General features: G+C 43.5%; 1 protein-coding gene across 12 annotated transcripts in view; it reads left to right on the top strand.

Annotated features, from left to right (window-relative positions):
- mical2a (microtubule associated monooxygenase, calponin and LIM domain containing 2a) overlaps window positions 1–22575 on the top strand; it is a 66183-nt gene that overhangs the window by 17736 nt on the left and 25872 nt on the right. For all 12 annotated transcript variants that reach the window (XR_013963975.1, XR_013963976.1, XR_013963977.1 and 9 more), the window contains exons 3-5: window positions 16323–16530; window positions 16672–16788; window positions 19563–19664. Coding sequence is in view for 3 of the 12 variants with exons in the window: in XM_080762239.1 (XP_080618365.1) it covers window positions 16323–16530; window positions 16672–16788; window positions 19563–19664 (427 nt within the window). In the remaining 9 variants the exon portion in view is untranslated. The remainder of the gene's footprint in view (window positions 1–16322; window positions 16531–16671; window positions 16789–19562; window positions 19665–22575) is intronic.

The following is a 22575-nucleotide window of genomic DNA, read 5'->3' as shown; positions in this document are numbered from 1 at the left end:
ATTTAAAAAGGGGGCTAGTAAATTATGGTGTGTCCGTGTGTGTGATATGAAATGTGAGCTTTAATCATTCCATCATATTCAAGTGCTTTTGGAGAGAAATGAGAAATGAAAACAACCATGCTATTTTTGTGCTCAGACCCAGCACTGTTCTACGGTAATTGTTGTACAGGCTATGAGCCACAACTTGATGAAGGATTTATGTCTTCACACAACCCAAGGTTGTTGAACTAGTTTGGCTATATTTCAGCGAGTCGTTCACAGTCATACGACAAAATAGGTTATAAAATCAGGCTTCAGTGTCCGAATGTCCAGACAGAGATACATCTCTAGAAAACCTATTCCCATTTGAAACCACCTAGGGATGTGTTTCAATTAGGCATGTAACAATTTAATCGGTTTAAAAAGGGGGCTAGTAAATTATGGTGTGTCCGTGTGTGTGATATGAAATGTGAGCTTTAATCATTCCATCATATTCAAGTGCTTTTGGAGAGAAATGAGAAATGAAAACAACCATGCTATTTTTGTGCTCAGACCCAGGCAGCCACCAGGCCAGCCACACACATAGCTCCGTAAGGGAGTGATTGCACCACTCAATTTTTTTGAATAAAGCTCGGGTATTGTGAACCTCATACCGTGATACGTATCGTATTGTGAGTTGAGTGTATCGTTACATGAGTAACGCGTTGAGTGTATCGTTGCATTACGTTCAATTGATTGGAATCAGAATGAACAGCAAAACTGATTGCAGCCAATAGTATTTGGGCTGCAACTCTGAATAATTAATTATAGCCTTAAAGTCTATAGGGTAACAGATCGCGTTGCTTCATCACTTTAACCTCTAGCTGTCGAGATGCATCAGATCAGCTTCAATCTACTCACTCACTACAGCTGGCCTGTTAACAACGTGAACCCTAGTGTCGTTGCTCTGCCGAGAATGTTCTACGAAGATAGCCGATCTACAAGCTCACATGTCGCAGAGCTTGTAGATAAACTGTGAGAGATATGGTGTAGAGCAGTGGTTCCCAAAGTGGGGTCCGGGGACCCCCAGGGGTCCTTGAGGGAGTTCCAGGGGGGACCCAGCTAAATGATCATTTGTGGATAAACTGTGTTCACTGAAGAGATATGGTGTATAGAGGGGAAACCGGAGGGGTCCTATAGACCCCTGGGGACTCCGGTCAACAAAGTGTATAGGGTAAGGTTTAAGTGCCATACAATGCTTTGCACTGACACTGCAGTTCACTGGCAGGCGCAAAGCTATACAGTTCCCTCCGTCAGTCAAGCTGTGTTTTTATTGCACGGAGAAACAGACAGCATCACTCAGCAAGTGTGATTATTTGCCCTAGGGTTGTCCTGCTGGTGTTTTTTATGGGCTACTCCTCAAAGGCTGGAGCCGGGCCCAGATTGTTATATTAACATGCATTTTCAGTGCCTCAGATAGAGCTATGTTTTTACAAGTCTAGCTTGATTCAAGCCACAACAAAGTTGTAATTAAGCTTTCAGTAGAAAATGCGTGATAGTACCAGTGCCAAAGTAACAATGTACCATTGTAGTAAACCTGCTGTTAGCTGGATAGGCACTAGTGTATTACAATTGTGTACAATTCTCAGATTTACTGTAATTGTGTTACATACGTGAATGGATATTCTTTTTTTTCCTTCAGTTTAGGAGCACTCTAGCACTGTTCTACGGTAATTGTTGTACAGGCTATGAGCCACAACTTGATGAAGGATTTATGTCTTCACACAACCCAAGGAGAGGGTGACGTAAATGATGGCTCATGTTTTTATTGGCGCTGTGCTTTGTTCTCACAGTGAAAGATGTGATATCATAGGGTTAGCCACACAACCTCCAAATTCCTGCTGGAACAGCAATCCGTATAGGATGTGATGTCACCCCTGCTTTATGACCTGATACAGCTGGCTTTAATGCCACTGACGCACACCCGGTAGTTTTTTGAATCACGAGGTTTTATTTTCATTTGTAATACTTATACTTGTGATATTATTAACTTATATAATCTTCAAAATGGCATACCGGTAATGCTTCAGAGGCGCTGAGTGATGCTCAGAAGACCCAGCATTTGTTTTCATTACTCTGTAACAGTGTGTATGCTTTTGTAATAATGTGCTCTGCAGCTTTGAGGTCAGGGAGAGAGTGGAGAGAGAGAGGGGGAACGTTTCCAGGGCGGGGCGCCTGGGGGCGGGGCGCCCGGGGATGCTGGACAGTATCAGACAGTGCAAGGAAACTATTTGAACCCACTCACTCCTGGAAGCCATTTGCAATGGAGAGACAGTTAATTCCAAGCCAAACATCTTTGATGTTTTGTCATCTGCCTTACATGACGTGTGCATACTACAGTAGTGTGAAATTGCAGTTTTGAAATATCTCAAATTCTTTTGTGTAGGTTATTAAATACCGCGTCTAATACTTTCCAAACAAGAAATGATCACATAGTGATATTTGTCAGGTGAAAGAAGCGCTGTCTCCTCCGTATGATTATTATTTTAGTAACGTGTGTGTTTGTGTGGCACAATCTAGCGAGACTCGCGCCTTGTGGCCGCTGTTGGCGTTCGTTTCCGACGTTCTTCTGTGCGTGGTTCAATGACTGCGTTTTGTCGTGGCTTTACGCTGCGGCTGTTTTAGCCGCGTTTGGTGTAAATAACTGTAGTACGCGCCGTGTCGGGTTGAGCTCTTCCTTCACCGTCGCCCCGTGAGTGTGACTGTGGTCAGGCTTCTCTGCTGCGTTGCTGTCTGCAGCCCGCGTGGATGCCTCTCCCCTTCCCATTGGCCAGAAGCTGTCCCATTGGCTAGAAGCAGCCAATCACGACCTAGTATAGGTGGCGATCTTGTCGTCTACATTCACTAGTAAGGTTTCACCTGACAAAAAAGATACTTACACTGTAGATTCCTCTGAGCTAGGACCTTCCTGTTCATATTGAGCTTTCCTCAATGGCTCTTTCCATGGCAATAAATCTCTCAATCTGGTGTGTTCAACCAGTAATTGAAACAATATGTGTTATCAAAATAGTACAGTATACGTAGTACAGTATAGTACTACTAGGGCCCTTACCCGTTCTATATGAACAGGAAATGATGTGCAGTGTGGTGTAATGTGATATATTAATGATAGATCACATTGTTTGGGAGGGAATTATTAACGGATGATGTTGGGAAGTTGGGTTGAACTTGGGCACTAAATTAATGTTACTAAGAAAGAGATAGATAGATAGATAGATAGATATCTGTCATTAAACTGTCATTGCATCTCTGTATGTATTAATCATTTTTATTTTACCGACGGCACGGAATGGCGGTGCATGTCTTGACGATAACGCACCGGGCTGAACGGCCATGGTGTGATTCACCATTAACATGGTGAATCTGTCATCAAGATGTGATTCACCATGTTAATGGTGAATCTGTCATCAGGATGTGATTCACCATGTTAATGGTAAAGGTTATGTGGAGTGGCGTTGGAGCAGCATGGAGTCGTAGATTGCAGTGGTGGTAGAAAGAAGCAGGAGAGAAGTGGTAGAGGCAGCGGTGGCCGAACGGTTTGGAAAAACTGTGACCCATACATTAATCTGTGTCCCTCCAAACATGCATTTCACTTGTGACGCGTGATCTGCAGGAAGATGGTGGGTGCTACGAGTTGTTTGTGTCGAAAATGAAGTAAATTAAAATAGTGGAAGCAAATTGGTTTGTGTCTGCAAGCAGTGGACAGTGAGTGTGGCTGGAGGACAGGGCTGTGTGGCGCTAGGTTCCTTGAGGCTGTCCATGCACCGTGGCGTTGTGAGACGGGCCCCAAAGCGCTGTGGCGTTGTGAGATGGGCCCCAAAGCGCTGTGGCGTTGAGATGGGCCCCAAAGCACCGTGGCGTTGTGAGATGGGCCCCAAAGCACCGTGGCGTTGTGAGATGGGCCCCAAAGCGCTGTGGCGTTGAGATGGGCCCCAAAGCGCCGTGGCGTTGAGAGATGGGCCCCAAAGCACCGTGGCGTTGTGAGATGGGGCCCCAAAGCACCGTGGCGTTGTGAGATGGGCCCCAAAGCACCGTGGCGTTGTGAGATGGGCCCCAAAGCACCGTGGCGTTGAGAGATGGGCCCCAAAGCACCGTGGCGTTGTGAGATGGGCCCCAAAGCACCGTGGCGTTGTGAGATGGGGCCCCAAAGCACCGTGGCGTTGAGATGGGCCCCAAAGCACCGTGGCGTTGTGAGATGGGCCCCAAAGCACCGTGGCGTTGTGAGATGGGCCCCAAAGCACCGTGGCGTTGTGAGATGGGCCCCAAAGCGCTGTGGCGTTGTGAGATGGGCCCCAAAGCGCTGTGGCGTTGTGAGATGGGCCCCAAAGTGCTGTGGCGTTGAGAGATGGGCCCCAAAGCACCGTGGCGTTGTGAGATGGGGCCCCAAAGCGCTGTGGCGTTGTGAGATGGGGCCCCAAAGCGCTGTGGCGTTGTGAGATGGGCCCCAAAGCGCTGTGGCGTTGTGAGATGGGGCCCCAAAGCACCGTGGCGTTGTGAGATGGGCCCCAAAGCGCTGTGGCGTTGTGAGATGGGGCCCCAAAGCGCTGTGGCGTTGTGAGATGGGGCCCCAAAGCGCTGTGGCGTTGTGAGATGGGCCCCAAAGCACCGTGGCGTTGTGAGATGGGCCCCAAAGCACCGTGGCGTTGTAAGATGGGCCCCAAAGCACCGTGGCGTCGAGATGGGCCCCAAAGCACCGTGGCGTTGTGAGATGGGCCCCAAAGCACCGTGGCGTCGAGATGGGCCCCAAAGCGCTAGGTTCCTTGAGGCTGTCCATGCACCGTGGCGTTGTGAGACGGGCCCCAAAGCGCTGTGGCGTTGTGAGATGGGCCCCAAAGCGCTGTGGCGTTGAGATGGGCCCCAAAGCACCGTGGCGTTGTGAGATGGGCCCCAAAGCACCGTGGCGTTGTGAGATGGGCCCCAAAGCGCTGTGGCGTTGAGATGGGCCCCAAAGCGCCGTGGCGTTGAGAGATGGGCCCCAAAGCACCGTGGCGTTGTGAGATGGGGCCCCAAAGCACCGTGGCGTTGTGAGATGGGCCCCAAAGCACCGTGGCGTTGTGAGATGGGCCCCAAAGCACCGTGGCGTTGAGAGATGGGCCCCAAAGCACCGTGGCGTTGTGAGATGGGCCCCAAAGCACCGTGGCGTTGTGAGATGGGGCCCCAAAGCACCGTGGCGTTGAGATGGGCCCCAAAGCACCGTGGCGTTGTGAGATGGGCCCCAAAGCACCGTGGCGTTGTGAGATGGGCCCCAAAGCACCGTGGCGTTGTGAGATGGGCCCCAAAGCGCTGTGGCGTTGTGAGATGGGCCCCAAAGCGCTGTGGCGTTGTGAGATGGGCCCCAAAGTGCTGTGGCGTTGAGAGATGGGCCCCAAAGCACCGTGGCGTTGTGAGATGGGGCCCCAAAGCGCTGTGGCGTTGTGAGATGGGGCCCCAAAGCGCTGTGGCGTTGTGAGATGGGCCCCAAAGCGCTGTGGCGTTGTGAGATGGGGCCCCAAAGCACCGTGGCGTTGTGAGATGGGCCCCAAAGCGCTGTGGCGTTGTGAGATGGGGCCCCAAAGCGCTGTGGCGTTGTGAGATGGGGCCCCAAAGCGCTGTGGCGTTGTGAGATGGGCCCCAAAGCACCGTGGCGTTGTGAGATGGGCCCCAAAGCACCGTGGCGTTGTAAGATGGGCCCCAAAGCACCGTGGCGTCGAGATGGGCCCCAAAGCACCGTGGCGTTGTGAGATGGGCCCCAAAGCACCGTGGCGTCGAGATGGGCCCCAAAGCACCGTGGCGTTGTGAGATGGGCCCCAAAGCGCCGTGGCGTTGAGATGGGCCCCAAAGCACTGTGGTGTTGTGAGATGGGCCCCAAAGCGCCGTGGCGTTGAGATGGGCCCCAAAGCGCTAGGTTCCTTGAGGCTGTCCATGCACCGTGGCGTTGTGAGACGGGCCCCAAAGCGAGCAGCACTCTTGCTCTAAGGAAGGGCTTAGACAGCTTCCACTTTTCGACAGTTTTTCTTAAATTTAGAATAGATAGATAGATTCTGCTCAACTGTAAGATGGAACTGTAAAAATGGATCTATAAGCTTCACTGGATGGTTAGTGACATTGTTTACAAACAATATTATGTTCAGAAGTTTGGGTTAAAGTCTACAGTAGGTCTCCAATGCCCATACAGTAAAGTCCTCATTGTTAATTTAACACGGCATGTACAAAATGTCAATAATAAACCTTTTACAGGTTAATTTGGTTCAATTATTACACTCTTGAGTTAAATGAACACAGTTCATTTCACTGTGTGTGGACTCTGGGTGATGTATTAATCACCATCATGACATTCTAAATGCCTGTCTTTGTGGACGGATAGTTGCCTCTTGCCAGTTCATGTTATGGCAACCCAGATGGTGTTATACCGCTGATTGACTAACTACCGGTGCCTTAGGCACGGCTGCTTACTTGTAGTTAGACAAAGGAAGGCATACCATCATCATCATTATCAACAACAAAAACGGCAGCAACAAGTCAGAATACACATTGGCCCAGAGTTTAGTTTGGTTGGTCCCCTGGCTGTCTGTGCTTTGATATAGGGTTGTGTAATTAAACGGAGATGAGGGGAAAGGTGACCCGGGGGCAGGCAGAGCCGTGCCGTCATAAAGGCCACAGGTGGGGGAGCTGATAGGATGTGTGTGTGTCCTGACTCAGCAGACCGCTGCGGAGCGAGCCCTGACAGGAAGCCCTCATATCTGGAATAACACATCAGAGCGTGGAACCCGCCTCTAAAAAACCAACGACTCATTTCTGGTCGCACCATGGACACGGATTAAACAAACCCAAACATTGGGCATTGACAAATCCACAACATTGTGAGATTTATGGTTTTTGGGAACATTGTTTTTTATCTCGTCTTCACACGCCAGATTGTAGTGCACGGATAATCACCCTGAGCCGTACTTAGACAGCAAACGGCCTGTCCAGGTAGCGCGGCCTGCAGCACCTGTGTTTGGCTGACACCTGCCCAGAAAGATGATAAATACCCCATCTGTCTACTACGGCTACGCTGCAGCTTGAAATGTTCAAAACAATATGTTCTTCTCCATCCCTGACGCCATCCTCTGATAACACACACACACACACACACACTAGGGTTTTTATCATGCTCACAAAGTAAGAATATAAAATGACTTAAGCCCAATTTATTTTTATTGCTGGGTGCAGCAGACCATGTAGGGAGTGATCTGGGATCTCTGTCAGCTGGCAACACGGTGCTCTCTCTAAACCCTGGAAGAAAGCCCTCCGCTGGGAGCTGTGACTCACTTAGCCCATTCTGGGCGGGAACCCCTGTTGGTGTTTCAACTTTCAAGCATTATGTTATACTTTAGCTATTGAAAAATAGCAGATCTACGAGCTTGTAGGTCTGCTATTTTTTTTGAAAAATCGTGAAAATGCGCTGCAAATCTTTGAATATATATTTCAGAGCGAACATTTTTAACTAAAATATTTTGCTTCTAGGGGGGGGGGGGGGGTCCCTGGAACTACATATTTTGAGATGGGGGTCCGTGGCCCAATAATAGAGATAATTCTAGGGGTCCTTGACATGAAAAAGGTTGAGCACCACTGACATAGAAACATGGGGTTTTCAGAAAGATGTTAGGATTTAGAAGCCTTTTTTTTATCCACCTCAGTCCAGAATGGGTTAGGGCCCCGATGGAGGGGTAAGCAGCGGAGAGGAGAGCATGAAAGGGAAGCTGTGGGTGCACACAGGACACCGCGTAGGTCTGCACAAGCATGACGAGGTCCCAGAGGCCACGGCAGGTACTGAAACATGAGTTGAGTCACAATATTGACACGGCATAGCGGGTTCCATGGAGTTCCCATGTGGCCCCTCCAGGCAGATGTACAACAGGGTGACAGGAAGTGAGTCCCACTGTTTTAATGATGTTGCCAGCCCTTTTATCTATCTGCATGGCAGCATGGGGGTGCATTTAGTTGTCGCACCACCAGTGGTATATTAAGCTCTTGATTCTGTTTCACTGAGTGAGTTTAATGAATTCTTTTTAGGGAAGGACACACGATTGCAGGAGTCACTCCTGGAGAAAGTTAAAGGGAAACCTGAAGGTTTATGGAAACAGAAACCCTGTGTTGACCACAGCATGTACTGTCTGGTTTAAAGTGAATCTTCGAAAGATTAAAGACACATCTATCCATCTATCTCTCCCTCTCGCAGCCCCCAAAAAATTGTTATACATTATTATATCTTTATTTTCCAACCAAGGTTCATGTTTTAGGTTGTTATTGGAGAAAGTAAAAGATGAGCGTTCATTTTCTGCTTTCTTTCGTTTTAGCGATTTTACAAAATAGTTATTTACTATCTAGTCCTACTAGACCCCAGGAAATAACAGATCACGGGATCTATTGAATGTGAAGGGGGAGGTGACAAACCTATGACACAGAGTATGGCAAACCGCTTCACATTCAGTATAGATCCTGTGATCTTTTGTGGCCAGATGCAATTTCCTGGGGTCTAGTAGGACTAGATAGTAAATAACAATTTAGTAAAAAGACATATTTAGCCACTTCGAATGCCCACGCCTGCCTGTCAAAAATAGCTAAAATCGCTAAAACGAAAGAAAGCAGCAAATTAAAAAAATAATTAAAGGACGACTTTTCAACTTCTCTTCCTATAATTGGTCCCAAGTACCGTAATGTTCATGATAAAATACCACAATCTTTTCCTACTCCGTCTGTAGGAAGGCTGTGGGCAGTTCAGAAACCCAGTGACATCATCGATGGTGAATCCAAGCTAATAGAAACGACAGGCTTTCTTTTCCTGAAAAGTTGCAATGCAAAAGTTGAAGCCATGAAAGGGCCTTTCTGTGTGTAGTTTGCATGTTCTCCCCGTGTCCCCTTAGGGTAGGTACCCTCACAAAAAACATGCAGTAATCCTGCTCACTAAACCGCCTGATGGAGGGGAAAGGAACTGGTTGGAATAACGTGTTCCTTCCACGCGCTACGTCCAACCAGGGAAACTCCCCCCTGTCAGGTGTAAAAGGAGCAACTTGGACACTCAGGCATGAAGGAAGCATGAGTTCAAGTCCGTTGCTCTCCCCTTGTCCCCCATATATGGGGACTAGGTTGGTGGAGGGTGTGTAGAGCCCAGGATCACATTAGATGATTGACACAGGGGTGAAAAAAATCGTATAAAAAATATATTAAGAGAAAAAAAAAGTTGAAGCCATCGTTCTCACGATAATACAAATCTAAATATATTTTAAAACAAATCTTGTTTAAAAAAACATATGCCTAATGATGATGTCACTGGTGGACGGGTGTCCGGACTGCCCAAAGCCTATGAGACACAGACTGAGTAGGAAAAAATGGTGGTGTTTTATCATGAACATTAGTGAGGACCAATTATATGAAGAGATGTTGAAAAGTGGTGAAGTGGTCCTTTAACACTCATCTTTTACTTTCTCTAGTAACAACCTAAAACATGAACCTTGGGTTGAAAAAACAAAGTTGTCCTTTAACCTGCTGGCTCAACACCAAACACTGCCTAATCCTAAAACACTTTCGCGATTCTTGTAAACCTAACGCTGGAGAAACGATTTCTTAACCATAAAAAGCCTCACTATGTCCATTTCGTCAAATTCTGCTATTACTGGATTCATGATGAGTACCATCTATTTATACAAGTGAGAAGTGGTACCCATACTCATTCTTTGTGCTCTATCTCCGACCGAACCACACTTTTACCACACATCTCTATATGCAAAATAAATTCGCCACGCTCCCCGAACTGACATAGGCTATTTTTTCGCCGTTCAAGTGTCTCATTTACTCTGCAAATATTACTTTTATGAAACACGCTGTTATTGCTCAACGTCAACAGCCTACGTCACAATCGTCATGTTGGCGTCTACCAAAATCGTCATGTTGGCGTCTACTACGCCAACTACGTTCACTTAACGGGGCCAGTCTTTCACAGTGACACACATGTTACATGAACCACGCGCCCGGGATGGTTTCTACCCCTCAATGTCGTATTTGCTGCGCCCTTGGCTGTTGCCACAACACGCGAGAAACAAGGACTTTAACCACGCTACTTGCATACACTGCAACTCGCTTACAATTCGCAAACCTGGCAACACTGCCCTCTCTTACCAGCCCCGCCCCCACACTAGCTTGACTATGTCATCTCGCGCAGCACAGAATCTGCTCTCGCGCAGGACATTGATGAGAGACAGAAGGAACAGGAGAGATTATACGATCGCTATTTCGCTTATTCCATCTAAATCTCTTTATTTACAAAATAAATGACTCGACGATTCCCTTAGTTACATCAACATTGTTCTTTGGCATTCATCGGATTGTGCCCAAATATCACCCTTACACCGATCACTTTGCCTATTTTCGCCACACAGCCAATTTACTTCCGCGAGCGGCCGGCCCATTCCGCCCATGCGAATGCATGGAGAGAAAAAAAAGACGAAAATCCAGCTGTATCGGAGCAGTGCCACACACACACACAGTCAGTCACACACACACACACACACACACACACACACAGAGAGGAGTTGACAAGTGAGAGAACGAGACGGCTGTTGCGTTTCACCATGGCCAGTGCTGTTGTAGACAGCGACGACGATGATACACGGAAATAAGTGTGGAAAAGAAAACGAGTGCCATATCCCAAAGGCAACACGTCAAATATGGGCCAGCATCTTAGCAGACATCACAAAGAAATCGATCTGTCCAACGACGATGGTACAAAGACAACAACACAGCCAACTATATTCTTATAGAGAAAAGCTCTCAGCTAATTCGCCCTGTGCAAAACAATTAACGCACGGAGTTGCGGTCTGCATAGCTGCAGACATGCGACCACTATCAGTGGTGGAAAACGCTGGCTTTCAATATTTAATGAGAGTTGCAGAACAGCAGAACCACGTTACAAAATGCCATGCAGGTCACACATGTTTTCACTCCTAAAATGTATAAAACTAATAATACATGTGAAACGTTGCCCGTTAAAATCGTTTTGTGTAAAAGATCGTCAAATATATGGCCGTTAGTACTGTTAATTCAACATCCGGTGAGGGGAGGATACGGATTGTGTATGGAAATCAGCGCATACAGTGGGTGGGCTTTAGACCGGATGTAAGCCACATCCACTAAATGTACACTAAATAGAAATAGTATAAAATACTGCATCAAATGGTGTAGCCTACTGCAGCTATTTATAACCAGGTAGTGTATAAGTGAAATTGAACACTTAAATTAGTATTTAATACTTGAACTAACAACAGATGGGTCTATATACTATTTGTCTTTTTTTTTTTTTCTTTCTTTTACTTACTTAGAGCTTAACAAGAATATTACAAGTCATCTCATCTTAAAGAAACATTTAAAAAATGTTAGGGCATAAAACCCAAAGTTGTTAAACCTTTTATTATTCTCATTCTGATTTGTTATTTATAGAAAATAAATGTGACTTATTGGGAAACAAGTGTTTTTCTTTACAAACCAAGATATTGGCCTAAATTATAATGAATATAGCCCTCAATGCTGAAAAAGAAGGTTTTAAAAAAATAGATTGCAAAAATTTAATCGAACATCGAAGCAAATCGTGAGCTTCAAATCGAAAATTTAATTGAATCGTGGACTAGGCGAATCGTGATAGCGAATCGAACATCCAATCGAATCGTGAGCTGCAAATCGAAAATTGAATTGAATCGTGGACTAGGCGAATCGTGACAGCCCTAATGTATACATACGCCTGCACGCACACACACGCACATGCACGCCTGTAAGGCCCCCCCCCACACACACACACACACCAACATGCGATTCATTAAATAACTATTTCTCCGCACGCGCGCACACAACATTATTCACGTGAAGCCTACAGGGAATTACCGACGGAATGTATATACACACACACACACACACACACACACACACACAGTCCCGGCTCACACGCTTAGAATTTATAGATGCGCGATTACATAACAGCTGGGCGTCATTATAGCCACACACGTCTCTAACTTGCGGTCACAGTCGCGAAACTTTTCAGTTGTGTGGTACTTTTATATTGATTTAACTGCAACAGAAAGTTCCCATCTCCCAGCCACGGAGCTGAAACAAAAAGCAACACTGTTTGTTTCTGGCCAGTGTTGCCAAATAAGCGATTAGTAAGTAATGTAATTTAATTTATCAGCGATTTTGGGATTATTTTTGTAGATTGAAAAAATATTGGGGGTCCTTTGCTCTTGCCATGACAATGTTTGAGAACCACTGCTCTAAAACAATATTAGACAAAGTTTGAGACACAAACACATTGCTCTCTCTCTCTCTCTTCTCCTTTTGTATAAATTAAATAGGCCTATTCATGATTCTGCTTATAGAGAAGTAGCCTATGTTAGTTTGTTTTATGGACTTGAGAGCTACTTTCAAAACCACCAGCTCAACATACCCACCAAATAAAACTATCATCCCATTGCTGCAAATAGTGACAAAATGTAATTGAGGGGCCTTTCATATAAACGCACATGGAATGGGAAATAGAGGGGGAAAAATGCAAATCGTAGGCTTTTATTTTTGTTGGTATTTCACTTTGCTACTGATGATTGTAAGCAAGTATTGCATTGTGTGTTTGAGCTGACAGGCCCTTTTTGATGTCAATCAATCAAGTCATCTCAGGTCATCTAAAGCGGCAGATGCAAAAATCGTTTTTTATATTAAAATTAAATATATTTTTAGTGCCATGTCATGTGGTCTACCTGCAAAGCCTTTGTAGATCCTGATCTACCATTTGGGCACTTAACGTCAGATCAGGGGTTTTTCTCGGCCAGCGCCAAAAATGCTCCCCGAAAGCATAATCGCAGCAAATACCGGCCACTGTGTACGAGCCTTAACATGTTGACTACACTACACTACACATAATAACTAATAACCCGTTTTCAGCTTAAAGCAATTATATTTCATTGAAGCAACTCCTTAGCATTGTTTTCATACCATGGATGTGATAAGAAAATGTATCAAACATAAGGGAAATATTAAATAGTATCGGGTGTACCAGTTTGGCCTTTTCTTTTTTTTCAATGGGGCAATACATTGATTAAACAAACGTTTGTTTGATTGATTGAGTTGTACAATGTTATACAACCCTAAACTACTTTTAGAATACACTACACAATACAATACAATTTCAGAACATAGAATATTGGCCAATATGTCAAATATGTAAATATTACATATCGCATTGAATGGAAGCGGACCATTTCTAACACATGTTACAAATGACCCGCTTTTGCAAGTTTTCTTTGCAGTTGCTTACAGACCAGAATGAACGTGAATTCCGTCTAAACACGATGCAAACTAATGAAGAACATAAGCATGAACACATCCATGTGGATTTTTATTCACCAACACCAAAGACAAAAATTGTAGCACACATATACTCCAGGTGTAAAATTATACGCATTTTGAAGGTAAACACTTCAAACTTCAAACTCCTGGCCACGTAGAGTACGTTGCTGTACACATACTGACGCGATGGCGTCATGGTGGCGTTGACCAATCAAGATATAACGTCCATGTTACAACCGTGAAGCGTTACAACCTTGGCGGCTCTCCCCTACATTTGTTACTAACATTAGGTTGTGGCGAAGTAGAAACGTGGCCAGCAGATACTGTGTTTTGGACAAACAGGCTAGGTATTGGTGTTGATTTGGGTCAACTGGACAAACAGCGTGGTGTTGTTTTGTGTCTGTGTTTGTGTTGGAGCGCCTCAGTGTGGCCGTACAGGTCATGTGCAACCTCTTCCACAGAGAGATGGAGACACTAAATCTCAGCTGGACAAACATGTTTGCATGCATGCATCGCTGCCTTGCATGCTGTGTGCTACTGTTGAGTCTGTCACTTACTTTGACTGATTTATGGCATTGTCTTTCTGTTAAAATCCAACTATGTTAATTTAAGAACTCTGGGCATATAGGTCATTGTTTATTCACTGTGCACACGTGTAGCCTATTGTATGTCAGACTGTATGTCTGTCCCACAGTCACAATCCTTTAGTAATTAGGCTGTGGAAATATTCAAGACAAAACAATGCTACATTTCCAATAACCCATCCGTTACTACATGTGGAGTCAACTCCCGCCATTTATTTCTTCCCATAGTGCGTGGCGAAGTAGCTCTGGGATGAGTGCGCGCGAAGCGCGCACGAAATTCTAGTTGGATACATATGAAAAGAGAGGGTTGAAGGAGGTATGCTGCTAATTGATTCTTTTATTCTCCTTTCCAAAGAATGAAGTCATATTTGAATCATACATTCTCAGACAGATGTTGTAACCACCAAAAACTGACTTCATGCATATTTGAGGTAGACCGATGCATGAGTAATGCTTTTGATATGGAAGGACTATAATAACAGTTTTAGGTAATTAACCCATTTAGGCCTGACAGTTTTCTGAAATACCTACTGTATGTTTCTAGGCCTATATCACTCAATATTTCATGTCAAGGACCCCAAAAATGATCTGTAATTGGCCTCCGACACCCATCTGAAAATATGTTGTTCCAGGGACCCCACCAGAAGCAAAGATTTTAGTTAAAAACGTTCGTTCTGAAAAAATATATTCCAAATTTGAGGCACATTTTCACGGTTTAAAAAAAAAATAGCAGACCTACAAGCTATGAGCTTGTAGATATGCTATTTTTCAATAGCTAAATTATAACGATGTTTAAAACACCAAAAGGGGTTCCCGCCCAAAATGGGTTAAGCCGGTATGGGTAACCATACTTCTGCAAAGAGGATTTGACTTCACATCTATCTTCACCACTAATAATTTAAGCTCCCATTACACTTATTCATCTTCCCGACCAAAGCAGCCAAGAAGTAGCTTTGGTCTCTGTGACAGGTTCACGTTTTGTGGGAAGTATTTTAAATGAATTATGGTCGTAATATAATTAAGTCCTAGTGCAATAATAAATCACTGGATTTAAAAGCAGTTCTCATTTTATCACCTATTTTAACCCATTCTGACCGGGAACCCATTTTGGTGTTATAGCATCATGTCATGCTTTAGCTATTGAAAAATAGCAGATCTACAAGCTCATAGCGCGCCACCGAGTGGCGCGCTACGAGCTTGTAGGTCTGCTATTTTTGAAAAATCAAAGAACACCTGACATTTTTAGAATCTGATCTCAGGTCAGAATTTGGTTCATCAGACCAGTGTGTGTCCTAGTGGAAACCTCGTATGAATCTGATCTCGGGTCAGAATGGGTTAAATCACCTACAGCAGTGGTTTTCAACCAGTGGTCCGGGGACCACTAGTGGTCCTTGAGTGGGTTCCAGGTGGTCCCAAAATAGACCCTTTTACGGTATATCTTTAATGGGTCTTTAAAGATATATTTTATTATTTTACAATGATGTAAAATAATTGTTATTTCAACTGCCTGTTATCTCTCCTATAATGGTACCAACATCGATACATCGACAACATTTTATCCAATGAATTCTTTAGTTTTGGGTGTGTACAGTAAGTCAGAATCTCATCAAGTGGTGGTTCCGTGGCTCAAAAGCTGAATAAATAATGGGCCTTGATATGAAAACCACTGACTTACAGTATTTAGGTGACAAAGATGTTCCTATCTGAAGTTTGATAAAGATTGATCCGACCTGTCCCTCCACAACCTGCAGTAGAACATTGCACTGTGAAGAAGAAGATGATATCTCCAAAGCGCCTCCAGCAAATAAAACCCTGTTTGTGGACCGACTGGACACGGTTCCGTAGATCAAAGTCCTCCATAAGTCTGTAGCGTTCTCTGTCTGGCAGTGCGTGCCACTCGGCAGTGTGCAGTAATTCCACACACGCAGTTTGATCATCCCAAAGCTTGCGGGGCTGTAACCACGGTGACCATGAATCCCATGGCCCGAACTCTGATGTTACATAAAAAAAATCACACCCATGTGAAGTGAGGGGCGCTCTTATCATTCAGCCCTCAAGCACCCCCGTACTCCACGCCGCTGGCTCCAGCCACTGAGGAGACGGGGGCAGAAATGACATGTTTTGAGGACAGAAATTCTGAGGTTTGCTTATTTATTGTAGGATTGTGGTTGCTGTGCATCTGTCTCTTCTTTCACTATCTCTCTCTTTCTTTCAATTCGACTACCTAGAGCTAGGCTCTGTTTCTGGATTCTTCCTTTAAAAGAAGAGTTTTTCCAGTAGGGTCTTGACCTGCTCTATTATGTAAAGTGTGATTGGTTTGGAGCTATATTAGAACTCAAATTGACACATGACTTTTGTCTGTTCTTCTCTTTTTAGTGCCTGGTCATCGGAGGAGGCCCATGTGGTTTGCGGACAGCCATTGAATTGGCCCTAATGGGGGCCAAAGTGGTGGTGATTGAGAAGAGAGACTCTTTCGCTAGGAATAATGTGCTGCACTTGTGGCCCTTCACCATTCAGGACCTGCGGGGCCTGGGGGGCAAAAAGTTCTACGGCAAGTTCTGTGCCGGTACCATCAACCACATCAGTAAGTGTCTCCTCTCTCCTTAACTTACACTTAATCATTACAAAACTATTTTAGTTACTTCTAAGCTATAGCTGGAAATGGGTTGCTTACAGTATGCTCTTCTTTCATCTTAAACTGACCTGTGATCATAATCTCTGATAGGTATTCAGCAGCTGCAGTTGATGCTGTTAAAGGTTGCCCTCCTTGTCGCTGTGGAGTTTCACGTCAATGTGGAATTCATCAAGCTGCTGGAACCTCCAGAAGACCAGGAGAATGAAGGTATGAATTATTTGCCCATGCAAATGCTAATTCTGAATGTAGCCTTTCTTATTTTTCGTCTTTGATTCTGTACCTACCTCCACTAGATGCGCCCAGACCTCTGTTTATGCTATGTTGTCTCATGTCTGCTGCTGTCCTGTATTGTTTGTATTGTCGTAAACCACTACTCTTGCTGTAAACCTAATGGCCCTTCTGGGACATTAATAAAGACTTTGAACCTTGAACCTTGAACCTAATGCTCTAGAACTGACAGTTTTATGATACAGGAATTTGTGATTTATTTAAGGTAGAAACCTCACAACTAGTTCCTATCAGTTAAATAGTTGGACATTTCATTTCCTCTTATACACTTCCCTAATAGTCTCAAACTTCACCTTTTGCACTAACATGGAACTAGCTGTTTGATTTGCACATAGCCACATACTGTAGAATAGATTACCTGAGAGGTTAAATATGCATTTGTCTATTAATAATTACCATCCTCGATAAGTTAATTTTTTTTTCTACATTCCCGATGTTAACATTATATAGCTTGGGAACATGTATGTCATTAAACTTGGATGATATTAGCTCTAATAGTTTATTCTGACCCAATTCAGCAACGTTTATTGCACATTGTAAGACATTAGTTGCAATACCTTTTATTGCACTCAGGGTAACATTAGGTTAAGTAACCATATAGAGCCATTACTGTTTTGCTGTAGTAGAATTATTTTTATCAATTATTGTCAGAATGGAGATGTTTGAAATGTTAATGTTTTGTATTTACTGTAAACCGGACTCTGGTTGGCCAGCTGAACTGCAGGGAGAGGAGAGACAGAGAGAGAGACAGAGAGAGAGAGAGAGAGACAGAGCTTTGCACTAAAGTTCACATGCTGCTGTCTAGTGTTGTCTCAAACGGCAACGTCGATTCAAAGATACCAACAAGAGCCTTTCCTATATTTAGAAACAAACCTTTCTTTTTTGCTGTGACAGCCTTAGCTGTGGCATGACGGAATGCATTGTCCACGGGGTGATATTACACAACAGACTACAGTGCAAATATAGTTTATTGTAGGACATTGGCACATATGGGTGCAGACTTTAACCACAAGCACGACGTAAAGCATGTCATACCAACGCATGTCATACTAAAGCATGTCATACCAACGCATGTCATACTAAAGCATGTCATACCAACGCATGTCATACTAAAGCATGTCATACTAAAGCATGTCATACCAACGCATGTCATACTAAAGCATGTCATACTAAAGCATGTCATACCAACGCATGTCATACTAAAGCATGTCATACCAACGCATGTCATACTAAAGCATGTCATACTAAAGCATGTCATACCAACGCATGTCATACTAAAGCATGTCATACCAACGCATGTCATACTAAAGCATGTAATGTCAGCGACGGGTGATTTCAGCATGTCAGACCTTTGGTTTTGTCGGATAAGCGTGCGCACCCCGCCCCCGGCACATATCCCACCACAGCATTAAATATCTACTGCTATAGAGCGTCGCAGTACCGCCCCCCTCGAGAGACCCGGAAAATAAATCCCCGTTAATTTTCCTCATAGACTTTTCAGAAAGTATTTATTTAAAGACGTTTACGCCGCGGACAAAGACAACTCTTGTCGTGACCAATCATGACAACAAACACAATGTTTTGGGCCGAACAAAGAATTAGAAAGTAGAAAAAAAACGGCAGGTTACAACACTTTTTTTTTGTTTTTCTTCTTTGTAATTATTTGTTTGGTCCAAAATATTGTGTTTGTTGTCATGATTTGGCTTCGTACGACACTTAAAAGGTCTATAAATAAATACTTTGTGAAATGTCTATGGGAAAAATGCATTGGGATTCATTTCCTGGGCCTGGTGTCGTCATGAAAGGGAGCGGGACTGCAGCGCTCTATAGTACATACTAGCATCTCAGGATTTTATTTGGTAGTGTGGTGATTACATTATGCGTGGTGGATCGTAGCAGGTTAATGCTTTATTTATAGTTTGTTGTTGTTTGAAGATTCATAAATCAGTCTTCTATATGCTGACCTACAGTATTATGTAACTAAATGTATCCAGATGTCTTGGTTCCATCCAAGGCCATTTCTTCTCTTGCGTCACACGGTTGTTACGTCTTCAAAATGTTTATGTTGTTCTTTCTTTTCTTCTGCTTTTTCTCCTAATGAATGTAAAGCCACTTTTTACTGTAGTGTAACTAAAGTCATAACAGGATTCATTATTTTTACTGTAGTGTAACTAAAGTCACAACATGATTCATTCCAAACAAATATAACTGCAAAACAAATCAAGATATGCAATCCGTTTACTTGTACTGATTGATTGATTGAAATATTTATTAACAGTTTGCAGAATTACAGTTACATTTCAAGCACAAACTCAATACAAAGACTGTTAACTGTGAGTGGACGACCCAATTTAGCATTACACTTGTTTACAAGAGGGTCCACCATGTTCAATTCATCAAAACATTTAGAGACGTACAAATAGACACTTCTATATAGTCAAAGAACAGAACAGGAATTCATCATAAAGGAGGTAAAAAGGGAAAAGAAACTTATACAGTGAGGGGAAAAAGGGAACTTTGTACTTTGTACTGCCTGTGCTGTGTGCTGACAATAATGTGTTTGTCTCTCTCTCTCTCTCCCTCTCTCTCTCTCTGTCTGTCTCTCTCTCTCTCTCTCTCTCTCTCTCTCTCTCTCTCTCTCTCTCTCTCTCTCTCTCTCTCTCTCTCTCTCTCTCTCTCTCTCACACACACAGACATTGGCTGGAGGACAGAGATCCGACCAGCTGATCACCCGGTGTCTAACTTTGACTTTGACGTGGTGGTGGGGGCCGATGGGCGTAGAAACACCCTGGATGGTGAGATGAATGGAGAGACTGGCCAAAGGGCGTGTACTGTTAATACAACTAAAGTTTTCATATAAGTAAAAGTACAATATTTACCTCTGAAAGTAAAAATATTGGAAATTGGAAATACTGTATACTACCACCACTGTTAACCAGTGCTTAATTTCTAACTCGATGGATGGCCGCGCACAGTGTAAAATCGTTTTTTCGTCGGAAGGGTATTTATGCCAGTTAGCGATAGCGCCGTTTGGAACCTAGTGCCACCCCTGACAATAACAACAAGTAACAACAACCGGCATTCACAGCACAGGACAGTGAGGACACTGCAAGGCCTGACTCACACCTTCACAACAGATTGATGTATAGCTGATGCATGAGACTTATTGACTGATGCAAGCTCGCAACACAGCCGAAAGCCGTACAACAAAAATGTTGTGTGAAACCATGTGACATCTAGCATGCATCAATGTTGTATGCTAGATCGAAAGGTGTGAGTCAGGCCCAAGGCTGCAAGTTGACATGTTTATTTACCTAATTGCTGCTGCCGTAGTTCAGTCTGATGCCTTTTCCTTTTCTTTTTTCATATCCTGAACAGTGTTGGGCAATTCTTTCTTAATGGAGTAATATGTTTACTTTACTTATTAATTACTCTTTAGAAAAAGGAATAACATTACATTACTTATTACTTGGAATCAAGAGTAATATAGTAACATATTACTTTTCACCCGGGCCCCTTCCACCCGCAAGATAACACAATCTGTTTAGCCAGCTCCTTTTAGAACTGAATCCAATTCATTACAATAAGAAGTCTCCAATCAGCCAAACTGAATAATTGCAGGAAACAGTCTCTCATCAGTCATTTTCTGCTGCATATTCCACATTTGGAATTCAACATCAACAATATGAGTAATATCTTACTTTACTCGTTACTGGGAAAAGTAATTATATTACAGTAATATCTAACTAGTAACTCGTTACTGCCCAACACTGATCCTGATAGATTCCGTGTGTTGTTGTCTAAAAATAAACTCTCCCGTCCGAACCTGAAGCGATTACACCGAAGCAAAAATACTTTGAAAGGTGGAAATAACTACTACGGTGTCAGCACGTCTCCGATTATGATCACTAAGGTACGCTGTTGACGGAAGATTTCACCCTTCTGAGCAGCGTACACTCACTGCTCAAAGAACGTAGTTTTACGTTCTTTGAATGTATTTCTTTGCGCAGGGCGGGTGGAGGCCTTTTTGGGAATCGAGGGGGCCCTACGCAGCCTGCGTAGTCTGCCTATTCAGTCCGACGTCATTTTGTAGTGCTACAATACGTCCGGGTCCAAGTGGCACCAGCTACCGTCCACATTTCATTTTCAAATAGAATATCATTTTCAAATAGAATATCATTTTCAAATAGAATATCATTTTCAAATAGAATATCTAAAAGCGTGAATCTTTTTACAATGATGTTATTTTTCAGAAAGGAAGCCATTGAGGGTTAAAATGGGTCTTAATGCTTCCAACTCGAGTAGAATTATTAATGTTTTGTACAAGTGTCCATGATAACAAAAATATATGATGTGGAGACAATAAAAACTATTATTATCATTATTATTTAAGGTGGCAACAGTCCATTTGCTCTGTAAAATATTTCGGGGGCATATTTAGAATGTGTGTTTGGTATGTTGAATCTAGTTTGCATTAATGAGGTTTTAGTTGACACAATAAAATAAAATGGCGATAGTATTCCATGTGGGGCAGACGGCCTGCCACAGCCAGATTTGGGAGAGCAGCGCAGCTTTGTTGTTGGTAAAATGAGACTTTCGTGGTTGTTTTTGTCTCGGATTTAGTCCGACGGAGCGTCACAGTATAACTCTATGGGGACACAAAAGCGACACAAAAGTAGGACCCGGAAGTATCTCAGGAGGGGGCGCTCACCTCACGGCTAAAATACTGAATAGGATCAATCTGCTCCTCTATGGGAGGCTCCCATAGCGGAGCGCCCCCTACAGGTAGGTACCGGAGCTGCCTCTACACTTAGGGGAGCTGAAGTGATAGTCACCGGCTGAAATGAAGCACTGCTGTTAACCGGACCAAAACATTGCATAAAGATAATTCATATAGGACTTAAAGGTCTTTAAATATACCATTGTAACATGCATCATTTGATAGGCTGGTGTAAGGCAATGTTTTCTTTAACATTTCATGCTCCTTGCTGGTTAAATGCGTGAAGTTCTCACAGCTTGCTCAGTGTGTTTGCTCAACTCTTTCTCCCTGCAAACTGAAGGTCTGCATCTTAAGTTCATCTGCATATTTATTCTGAAAGCTTACAAGCGCCATATGAAGTTATTCAATGCCATGTTTAGGTAGTGGCTTAAGTGTGATGAAACACAGGACACCTTTTGTTTTACTGAATGGCAAATATAATCAAGAGAAACCACAAGATTGCTACTTGGATGCTTTTTTTGGTTAATTTCAAATGCATAACAGATATCTCGTCCAAGATTTTTTTTTTTCAATGAAGACATTTAGCAGACGTTCTTATCCAGAGCGACTTACTGTAGAGGATCAGAGAGAATGACATGAACCCTGTCAACAAACAAACTATTTAAACGTCACTTAAATAGAGTGCAAAGAAGAAAACAATGAAGTGCTGCAAAGTAACTAGGATACCAGGTAAACATGAGACCTAGCATCTGTCTAAACAACGTGCTATCTAAACATTGCTTTAGATAGCACGTTAGCAACGTTTGTGTTCAAACTGCAAACAGAATGTATCTCTAAAATAACATAACATGTGAACATGTAACAATAGTGTAGCATCTATCAAAAGATAATTGGTTATGGACGGTTATGCAGGCTTAAAGTTGAACCTGTCTTTGTAATGATATATTCACGTCACTGAATATTCCCTGGGGATCGGTTGCACATGC

The sequence above is a fragment of the Protomyctophum bolini genome (assembly GCF_963924005.1).
Source record: "Protomyctophum bolini genome assembly, chromosome: 1".
Taxonomy (NCBI): Eukaryota; Metazoa; Chordata; class Actinopteri; order Myctophiformes; family Myctophidae; genus Protomyctophum; species Protomyctophum bolini.
Note: the sequence above shows the minus strand (reverse complement) of the source record. Positions and strands in the feature narration are given on the sequence as shown.